At 40.0% G+C, this 11,637-nt stretch overlaps 1 protein-coding gene across 5 annotated transcripts in view; it reads right to left on the bottom strand.

The window, feature by feature from the left end:
* Nucleotides 1-1,020: 1,020 nt before the first annotated feature.
* The window catches only part of slc4a11 (solute carrier family 4 member 11), an 87,270-nt gene continuing 76,653 nt past the window's right edge, over nt 1,021-11,637 (bottom strand). For all 5 annotated transcript variants that reach the window (XM_035609747.2, XM_035609749.2, XM_035609750.2 and 2 more), the window contains 5 exons: nt 10,435-10,600; nt 8,693-8,866; nt 7,130-7,325; nt 5,506-5,675; nt 1,021-4,023 (listed from right to left, as the gene is read on the bottom strand). In XM_035609747.2, coding sequence (XP_035465640.1) covers nt 3,957-4,023; nt 5,506-5,675; nt 7,130-7,325; nt 8,693-8,866; nt 10,435-10,600 — 773 coding nt within the window. In that variant the 3' untranslated portion in view covers nt 1,021-3,956. The remainder of the gene's footprint in view (nt 4,024-5,505; nt 5,676-7,129; nt 7,326-8,692; nt 8,867-10,434; nt 10,601-11,637) is intronic.

The following is an 11,637-nucleotide window of genomic DNA, read 5'->3' as shown; positions in this document are numbered from 1 at the left end:
AGAATTATTTATAGATATACAAATATATAGATCAGAATTATTTACACATATATATAGATAGATCAGCATTATTTATATATATATATAGATCAGCATTATTTATAGATATATAGATCAGCATTATTATAGATATATAGATATAGATAGATCAGCATTATTTATAGAAATATATAGAGAGATCAGCATTATTTTATAGATATAAAGATAGATAGATAGATCAGCATTATTTATAGATATATAGATAAAGATACATCATCAGTATTTATAGATATATAGATAGATAGATCAGAATTATTTATAGATATATAGCTCAGCATTAGTTATAGATATATAGATAGATAGATCAGCATTATTTATAGATATATAGATATAGATAAGCATTATTTATAAATATTTTGATAAAGATAGATGTGCATTATTTATAGATAGATGTACTTTACTGATCCCAAACTTTGAAAATCAAGTTTGTCCTGAAGGGGGCACCAGAGGAAGAGCTATGGGGTAATTAGAAAAAATCTATATGGTTCATCCTCTAAGGAGCATGAATGTGCCCTTATCAAGAATAAGGTCAGAATTTTATGAATTAAAGTTTCAATTTTACAAGAAAATATGAATGAATATTTTGAGAGTAAAGTAATTAATTTAGGAGAAAAAACCTCAGAGAATTACAAGACTCAATGTTATAAGATAAAGTCATAACATAAGATGAAATCGTAATATTAGAAGATTAAAACTGTAATTTTACTTTAAAAAGTCACAATATTACAAGAATAAAGTCATATTATTAGGATGAAGTCACAATATCATCAGATTAAGTCATCATATTACGAGGATTAAAGATCATAAAAGTACAGACTAACATGGAGGAGGCGGGGTTTAGGACCTGTACCGCAGCCAGCCACCAGGGGGCGATCCAGAGGATTTGGCCTCACTTTTTTATATGAGCCGTCATGACACGTCCATCTTTTTATTATTATTGCAGTCTCTGTCATCCACAATAAACACAAGCAAACCAGAACATTTACATCACTACTACTTTTTTATTTGGCAAACAGCTTGAGATAGTCTCTCTTTTTCAGTGTACAGTATATATATATACTATAATAATAAACCAACACATTTTTTGTTTGATAAGCATTTTTTTCTCCTTTTTACATACGACAGCTTATACAAATATAGCTGATCTTTTTGACAAAAATTACAGATTCTGTTCGACACCTAAATTAGTATGCTATATAAAAATCCACACATCTTACATTCATGATTAGAAAAAGTAGGCTATATGAAATCAGGAAAGAAGGAGAGAAAAACAAAAACACAAAACACCACAGTACGCAATTTTCAAAAACAAATCCAATCAGGAGGAGGTGGGAGGAGTCAAGGAGGGAGGAGTCAAGGTTTCACAAGCGGGGCTGAGAGTCTTTCGCTCGGAATCCGAAGTTTACGAGCTCGGAGAGAAAATTTCTCTGCTATTCCAAAAAAATCATCAGTACAGAGAAGATATCGAGGAACAACAACAATACTGTCACGTACGAAGGGATGTGGCTTCATCTCTGCAGCCCAAAGTTAGAAACTAATACCTTGTCTCGGATTATAATGGACAGTCCAGTAAAAACTAAACTTTTGCATTGCAAACTGTACATATTACTTCATAACTCGCAATCTCTCGCTCTCTCTCCTTCTCACCGCTGCTGTCTTAAGTCCAAAGATTATGCAAATGCCTTCCGAGCTCCCCCCCATCATCACGCCTTCGCTATCTCTCGGCAACGAGGCATCTGCTTAAATCGGAACATCTTCCTCACATCTGTAAGACAAAGTTGAACAGAGCTGCCATGTGGAGATCAGGGGAAGCAACTAAACCGCAACAACATCGGGCGCCTGCGAACGCCGGGTCGACGAGCTACTTTTTTCTTTTCCCTTATGAGCAATAATTGAATCAGCGCAGAGCAGGTTCTTCTGTACCATGAGGACGTGAGGTGAAAAGTTGCTGCTTCAGAAATACAGCTGGTCTGTTCACTGGGGAAATGTCACATCTCCCCAGTGAAGCTCTGGTTTCTACACAGTATTGCTGAATATTGAGCTTTGCATTCATTCGGTTTATCGAGAAGTTACGGTTTGACTTTTTTTTTATTCTACTGTAGGATACATGTCCATCGGCATCACATTGTATAAAAAGAAAACCCCAGATAAGACATGCTGTAAGCAAACCGCTACTTAGAAATTATCTTTTTTATTTTAATATATATATATATTTTTTTCTTTTCTTTTTGTACTGTAGATAACAAGATAAACCTTTTTTCCAGACGTCTGGATTTATTACATGACAATGTTTGCAAGCATCGATCTAATCAGAACATCTAAACAAAGAAAACAAGACCGGATTATTCTAGAACTCATCCTTGAACACTTGTGTACAAAAAGAAAAATTACAACAAAACCAAAAAGGGGGGTGGGCATTTACTTGAATTCAAAGCCTGCAAATTTCTTTATTATTAGTTTATTGAACCTTTGAACCTGACTCTCCTCTTTACCAGCGATGCACCAGAACTGTGTTAGACTCTGACATGGAAACACTGAAGTCCGACGCACAGTAAGACGCGACACTGGAAATACGAGTTCAGTGGAATGTGACGGAAACACGTAAGGACAGTTACACTTCCTGGTTTCGGGGGGTAAAACACAAAAAAAATAAAAAAAATTTACTTTGTCAATACGATAAATAAATATTCTATTTCAATTTCACCTAAAATATTTTTTTTATATATTTATATATATACTGCCTTAATATATTCTAATTAGATAAAGATTTCACTAAATGTCTTGGCTTGTGCTGTCGTTCTATATAATTACATTAATATATATATATAATATAATATATATATATATATATATATATATATATATCTATATATCTATATATATAGATCTATATATCTGTGGAATGTATTTTCTAGTCAGTAGAGCACTTAAAAATAAAAGGGTTTCTAAAAGAGCTGACAGGAAGCAAGATTAAAGACAGAAGTGACCATGACACACACTCACACACACTCACACACACCTTCTCCCTCTCCTTAATGAACACTGGCATTTGATTGGAAAGACGTGGAAAGCAAAGAACGTTGCAGGAATGTGAAGGTTTTTTAACAGCACACGATGATACAAGAGATACAAAAGGTGAAGATTTGCTTTACAGTCGCCTAAACGCAGTGTTCCTACAGTACCAGTTATTTCACCAAATGGAAAAGTGTTTAAATACTTAACAACACAGTGTAAGTAGGTAAAATGTTGTTTCTACGTACTGTACGATGTTTTATTACTTACACAGTATCAGTAAGTACTTGAAGCACGTACCCACCGGTTGAAACACAGGTACACACACACACACACACACACACACACACACACACACACACACACACACACACACACACACACAGACACACACACAGACACACACACACACACACACACACACACACACACACACACACACACACACACACACACACACGCACACACACTGCAGAGAGGAGCATGTAAAGAGAGTTACTGTAGAAAGTGAAGGAGTGAGGAGAAGAACACGGAGATACAGTATGTGTGAAACAGGGAGTTCTGGACAGTCCGGGTTTGCACAGCAGAGAGATGCAGCTGTCTGTCGTCTGTCTGTCGTCTGTCTGTCGTCTTTCTGTCCACATTTGGAAAATATTCCCCTCGTCTCTCGTCTCTCGTCCTCACACGACTTCCCGCGTTTCCAGTGCTTCACCTGTAAGAATGTTCTTATCAGATACAAAAATCTAAACAGTCGGTATTTCTCCTTTTTGCTTCCGTACAGTTTTGCATTGAAAAATATGCTTTTTAAATTTTTTTTTTTTTTTTAAATCCTCATTTCTCTTTTTTTTCATTTTTCTTTTTTTTTGTCTTTTTGTGGTTTGAGAGCTTGTTTTTTCCGTCTGTAGCTACATGTGTTGGGCATCCATGATGTCCAGGTATTTGGCCTCAATGATACGAGGGAGCACGTTGTTCCTAAACACAGAGAAGAAGAGGAAAGAAGTTGGGTCAGTCGTTACCAGTTGGTCCAGAAATGAGAAACATAATATGAGAAGGAAAAAAACCCCACTAAATTATGAAAATGTCAGATCTTATCATTCAAGATGCGTCACTTCCGTCTCATTGGTGAACGGGAGAGAGAATCAGCAACAGACTCTGACTGTTCAAGTGAAGTTGACATAATTAACCTGCAGCCAAGGCTGCGTTTTAAAACGCATCACTGCTGCTTCGTTTACGCCCGACGTCCTCACTTCTCCGGAGTTCTCCAGCGTCTAAAACTGTGACGTTTGGAAACGCAGCTCGGCCCGTTGTAGTCTGCGTTGTAGTCAGGACGGGCAAACGTTCGGAAATGATGACGCAGTCACCAGCACTCACTCCCTGATTGGTTCTTATCGGTCACGACTCGACGACCAGCGGCGCAGGTGAAACGCTGTGAACACTCACTGTCGGCGCAAGTTCCACCTCAGCATCAGTCCAAGAAAATAAATCCCTGCTCTGACTTTTCACTATTGCTGTTTCTCAGTCGTAGTAGTTTCTGTAACCAGGCAACCAGCTGCAGAGGAGACAATCTGCTTGAGCTGTGTTCACGGCCGTGATGTTCAGTAGAGCCACAACGCGATGAGAGACCGCAACGTGATTGGTCGTACGGTAGATTCTTATTTCTGTTTCCTCCGACACTGGAGGAAACAGAAATAATACTATGGCAGATATTTTAATGTGGCGGTTCACTGGAGTGAAACGCAGCATTCAAATGTTGAATAACGTAACTAATGTGCTTCCTGTTTCCACCGGTGAGCACATGCTCAGTGTGCCGATACGCTCGTCTGGACGGAGATCGTTATAGTTTTAAAATGAAAACGTAGTCGTATAGATGTGGCCTGACACAACAAACAGCCTGTTGTAAACTCGACCTTCATGAAAGCTTGTATGTAAAGTAAGTAGAGTTTCATAAACAAACTTTGATAAAACTCGTCTACTTTCCGTTAAGTTTTGCAGCGGAGACGTGAAGAAATGAAACCAAATCATCAGAAGAAAAGAGGAACACCATACTGAAGAAACTTTGAAAAGCGTTGGCCTACATAAGTAATAACCGTTTATATTATTCATTGCAGACATTCCCGCAAGTTTTGACTAGAAAGAAAAGAAGAGAATTGTAGTGAATTATTCTGTGATTTTTTTTTTATACAAATATCATATATAATGCACTCGGCCCAGCTGCTGCCACTGTTTTCACACTGTGCCGAGTGAAGACCGAGCAGCACAGAAACACTCCACAGATGTTTCCAGTTGCAGAATTTGAAAAGTCTGCTCGGTTCCCTCTTTTCACAGCGTTTTGTAGTTTGGAAAACAATAGAAAACGTCCACGTGGCTAAAACATTGTCCACATCCACGAATTGTCGTCCTGGTGTAACGCACTCATTCTAGGGTGGACAAAATGGCCGCCGGGTGTTACTGTACCTGATGGGGATCAGCATGATCATGATGAGAGGGAAGATCATCTTCATGTACGGTATGGGGTACATGCCAAACGTGCACAGCACCAGCAGCTGCATCATCTGCAGGAAGGTGAAGTAGTGGATCTTCCTCTGGGGCACTTTGCGGATGTAGTGGGTCGGCGGGTAAGACGTCTGCAGGAGGGGAGAGGGGAGAGGGGATCAGGACAGATTAAAAAACATAATCTCTCCCCTGAGGGTCTTCTCCTCGCTGTCCTCAGGTCTGCTGCAGTAGACGTCCCACACACACACACACACACACACACACACACACACACACCTCTAAGACCTGCTTACCTATCTTTTAGCCTTCAGTGGACGCTTTCTTAAATGCACAATGCATTCAGTGAGATTATCATATAGAAATTCTTTCCATCTTCCAGTAAAACAACGTCATCTCTTCTGGCTGACATCAACCTGTGAACCAGCAGCTTCTCTTCTGGTAACTTCCGCCCAACAAAAACACAATTTTCACAATCTGCTCAACAACCTGAGACCATTTTGTAAACGAGACTAATAAAGAAAAAAACAAGACGGGACAAAACTCAACTCTCCACATTTGAGGGGCTGAAAATCAAACGTCATAAACTTCATGTGCGGCGAAACTGAGATGTAACGGAGCTACAAGAGAAAACATGTTTAATGTGGCGATTAAAAATTGAAATGGTTTGGCCCCTCCTCCATATTTGGTCCATTATCCTCTTTTCCAGATTGTAACATGCATTTGGGCAGTCGGCCACAAATCAATGGAGCATCCTGGCCGACGACAACGAGGTGACGAGCTGCAGCTCAATCAGAACCTTTAAAAACAACTTGAAAAGTCTGATTCTGACGTCCTCTCGATGGTCCTCATGTCTAAAATATGATTTTGATTGACAACCAGACACATACAATGCAGTAGAGGATGAGTTGTCATCGAGCTGCTCTGACCTGTGGATGTGAAGCTGGAATCTGTTTCATCAAACGGTGACATGTATGTTTGAACTGTCCATTTTCAAATGAATTTTAATGAAGAAAAATAGGATTTTTGCGAAATAAAACACAAAACGACTCCCATTTGTTTTAGACTTTCCTTGGCCGTGACCTTCATGTTGTTACGTCTCGCTGCCATTTGGAGGCGCTAGTGTGTGAAGCACAGTGAAGAGGAGGAGGACAGTGCTGTCTCCAGTGAGACAGTAGGGGGGAGGGGGAGGTTACATCAGACACAAAGTGAGGAAAAGAGATTCTGATAGTTTCCAAATATTTGAATTTATGTTTTAATCCGACTGAAAATAACTGAGGGAAAGTGTCAGGAAGCATCAATAGGAGGCGGATACCCCGCAGGAGAATAATAATAACGCTGATGTACAAGCTGATCTGTCTTAATTTTTACCAAACCCCACCCACCCGGCGTTCTGAGCAGATTAAAACCAACACCAAAAATGATATTTGCAAATATCATTGGACCCAAGTGTGTGGTCCAGCGACGGGCACCCAGTCATCCGTTTGATCTACGGAGCCCTGCGATCGACATATGGTCAAACACACACACACCAACACACACCAACACACACACACACACACACACACACACACACACACACACACACCTGCTCCTTGAGGAGGAGAGCCATGCGATCGCACATCTGGTTGCCGTCGATGGAGGTGAGGGCGATGTAGAGGAAGAGGCCGTACAGGACGGGCTTGGGGATCCACTGCAGGGGGACGGGCAGCAGCAGCACAGACACGCCGATGAAGATGTTGGCAGCCAGAGATGTCAGACGCGTCTCCTTCACCTGGACAATCCTGATCTCACACACACACACACACACACACACACACACACACACACACACACACACACACACACACACACACACACACACACACACACACACACACACACACACACACACACACACACACACACACACACACACACACACACACACACACACACACACACACACACACACACACACACGAATGGTTGCTGGAAAGCACACAATTCTTTTTTTGTGCATACAATGCAACAGACAACATTTGTCTTATCAGTGTTTGAGCACATTTTCGATTTAGGAAAAAAAAAAGATTCCAGGCAAATTTTAAGGGACCTTTACTTTCATAAACAAATGAAGGTTATAAAAATTAAAAACAAGATTCCAGATGTCTATGCTGGATATTAAATAATGTAGAGAACTGAAGAAATGAAATAGAAGGAAGATAGAAGAAGAAGAGTCATGTTGCACTTCATTCCTCCCTTGTAAACTATCTAAGGTCATATACAGATTTTTTTGCAGAATTGAGTATCTAAGTCATGTTATTGTTACTTCATACCCCTGTGTCATTGTATTTAATGTGTGTGTGTGAGAGTGTTTGTGTTGGACAGAAACATGCTAACAAACTGAAACATCCATCCATCTCCACGAAGGTGAAGCTAGTGAATGTCGAATCCTTCATTACATAAGAGGTTCCCAACATGTGGTTCAGACCCACATAAAGGTCACGTGATGAATTTGAGAGGTCAAAATAAGGTTGGTGGAAAAAAATAAAAATTACAAAATATATATAATTGTTTTTTGATGAAAGAGAGAATGTCGATCTTTCTGACTGTTCTTTCTCTAACTTTTTTTGAAAAGTTTGATGTCTTCAGGCTTCCAAAATAATTAAATATATTTTTTAAATCTTTTAAGACGTGATAACAACAATAATAATACTTAATACAGATAATGATCTGTATTGTCTGCTACTACATTTCATGCCTTTTAATGTGAAGTAAATAAATAATGTGATGTTATGTTCCTGAAAGATGCTTTATGTACTTATTCAATTAAGTTGTGACACACTGAACAGTTTGGGACTCGTTAAATAATCACTCTTGCAAATGTTTCGTAGACAATCAGATATGGAAATCTAGACTATGAATTTCTGTGACCTGAGGGATTCTGAATACGTGCTAAATATGGTGTTGCACATTTCTGCGTGGACTCGATTCTCTTTAGAAACTCCTTCACCTCTTCCACCCGCGGAGAAGACGGCTGGTTACATAGTAATCATGCAATCAGAGAGGAGCAGGATACAGTAGCACCGCGACACAAAATTACAAGTCACCACGCGCTCCGGAGAAGACCTTTAATTGAGCGGCTGATTAGCGGCGGCGGCGGGTAACTCACGTCTCGTAGAGGTGCCCCCCCTCCACGCGCTGCTCCACGAAGGCCAGCTGGCGCACATGCAGGGTGGAGTGGGGGAAGGCGGCGTGCATCCAGGGCAACCCCAGCACCGACATCAGTATGTTGATGAGCCCGGAGAGCATCAGGTCCCAGTGGTACGCCGTGCCCTTCAGCAACCTGGGGAGCAACGCAACCGTTACACACCGCAGCGCCGTCGACAAAGTCGTACGGCAACGTCGTACGGCAACGCAACAGGACAACTCACCGACAAAACATGCACACAAGTTCATTTACACAGACAGAAGAAGAAGAAATGTGCACACAGCAATATTTAAAAGTGAGCAGACGTGACACACACACACACACACACACACACACACACACACACACACACACACACACACACACACACACACACACACACACAAATGGCATCATTCTCCCAAGGTCATCAGTACCCTTCAACACAACCTCACTCAGAATACATGAAAGTTCACATGCATGCCGTGAAGCCTCCCATGTTTTCATACGCAGACGAGTTTAAAACAAGATCCCACTGATGATGACATCATAATTACAGTAACTTTACATAAAAGTGAAAAAGAGAAAGGGCCGTGACCTTTATGATGCCACAGAATTCTGCTCATGTTAGTTCAGGATCACTGCTCTGCGTCTTCCCTGCTTCTCCAGTGTGTGTGTGTTTGTGTGTGTGTGTGTGTGTGTGTGTGTGTGTGTGTAAAGTCCTACAGATCAATATTCCTGGATCCTGCTGACGTGCCCTTGAGCAGGACATTGCCACCAACCGAAAGCTGTGAGCAGATTCTATTGGTTCTTTTGGTAAATACACTTTTTTTTTTCTCCATTATTTCCCTTGAACCTGAATGTGTGCAAGTCATTTTTCTTTTAGGTTAGAGGTTTGCATAGTCTCTATATATAATAAATCAAAATTAAATTGAAAACAAAGAAGAAAGAGAATGTGATGTGAGAAATATAAGAATGACCTGTGCAGGTAGAAAAACTTCCAAAAGGTTTAATATATTATATTTCCATAATAGGGAAAACAATAAAAACAAAAATAAAGGAATGTACTAGATGAAAGAATCAAAAGAGAGAAATTGGAACATGTTTGTTTTTTTCGAGCTCCTGTCCTGTCGTTAGTTATACATGAGGAATGTAATGAAGTGTGTTTATTAACCTTTTTTTATTCCCAATTTTTGATATACAATTTATAAAGCAATAATAAAATAGAGATGAACAGATCAACGCTCTTAGAAAGCACTTTTTAGGTTTTTTGTTTTGCCTACAGTTGAATTCTTCCTCGTTCCTCATTTCTACCCAACAAATGTACAAGATATGTTTTAAAAATTCCATCCTTCGAAGTTTTTCCCTGCAGGGCGGGTTGACGTTACATCTGCGGGGCCACGGATAAAAGTCTAAATTGGTCTGTCTGGTGGAAATCCAGAGGAGCAGGCTACGAGCTCCACATTGTGTTTTCGGCGACTCGGACGACTGGACTCAGATCTCAAGTTTCTGGCTCAGTTCACCTGCTCTACCTTAGCAGACAGCAGGCCCCACAGTGGGGTCAGTGGGTAGACGTCCCTGGTGGCTGCTTAAAGGGCCACAGAGACGAAGAAGAACGAATAACAGATACTAGAAAATGAGAACCAGTACTCCGGGTTTTACCCGCGTCACTGTCCAGTCTCCTCTGATGTGTGACGCTCTTTTGGGGAAACTATGGCCCGTACCTGTTCTCCGGTGCGTTGGTCAGCGAGACCACGATGTTCTGGTCGATGAAGATGAGGAGGGCCAGGAGGAAGCCCAGGCCCATGGCGCTGACCACGTTCATGGCCGACAGCCGCTCGAACGGGGCCACGTTGAAGACGGGCCGGTTGTGAACTTTAAAGACTGGAACTGTTTGAAAAAAGGATGAAAAAAAACAGCAGTGATTTTAATTTGTTTTTGAAATTTAAAAAAATATGTTGCCTCCATATTCTTAAAAATGTATTATTTGTTTGATAACTAAATCTTAATAAGAAAAAATATTTGAGAAAATTAAATCAACTAGACACAATTCTTCTAAATTCACTACAGCAACTTGTAAAACTGATCATATTTAATATTCACAAACATAACTGTGTCTGACAATGTTCTGATGACTCATGTTTTCATATGTGGTGACATTTTTTATATTTGGCCTTATATCTTATTTAGAACCAGTGCAGCTGAATCGAGTGCAGTTGTTTAGATTCAGGATGAAGTGACGATACAGTAATGGGTCTATTATTTTATGACTTATTGTCTCAGGAGGTAAAAGGAACAGAAAATTGGCAAGGCGCTTGAATTTTAAAATTCGCTTGAGGGTTCTGGCGCTCGTCTCTGTGTTTCTGCGTCGACCGCTGGAGAACAGCGAGCGCCTTGGCAACAATGAATGGAGACTCAAAATGATGCGAAACAATAAGAGGAGGGGAAACTGGAAATCTCCAGTGTGTTTCGGCCTGTGGCTTGATTAAGGAACATAAACAGATAATAAAGGAATGAAATAACGGAGGCTTCACGGTAAAGAGGTCGCAGGTTTGAGCCCAAAAGCCTCGAATGTTAATTATATCCCAAACGGCCCTGTCCCATAAAGACAGATAACAACCACTTACTGAATTTCCTTATATATATATATATATATATATATATATATATATATATATATATATATATATATTGTATATATAATGTAATGTTTTAAAACTGTCACCTTCAACCAAACTGCTAAATTCAAAATACACAAATTTTAGGACAAACAGACCAAACTGATTTGCACCGTTACCAAAAGAAACAAAATTACGGGCAACAAACTCACATTATAAGAGTTTAAATTAACAATACACAAATCACACTAGACCTTCATTAAAAAGCTGTGTGCTTTGGACATTCTGTGTTTTGGGAGTAAAAGTTCT

Source organism: Scophthalmus maximus, chromosome 15, assembly GCF_022379125.1.
Source record: "Scophthalmus maximus strain ysfricsl-2021 chromosome 15, ASM2237912v1, whole genome shotgun sequence".
NCBI classification, from domain to species: domain Eukaryota; kingdom Metazoa; phylum Chordata; class Actinopteri; order Pleuronectiformes; family Scophthalmidae; genus Scophthalmus; species Scophthalmus maximus.
Note: the sequence above shows the minus strand (reverse complement) of the source record. Positions and strands in the feature narration are given on the sequence as shown.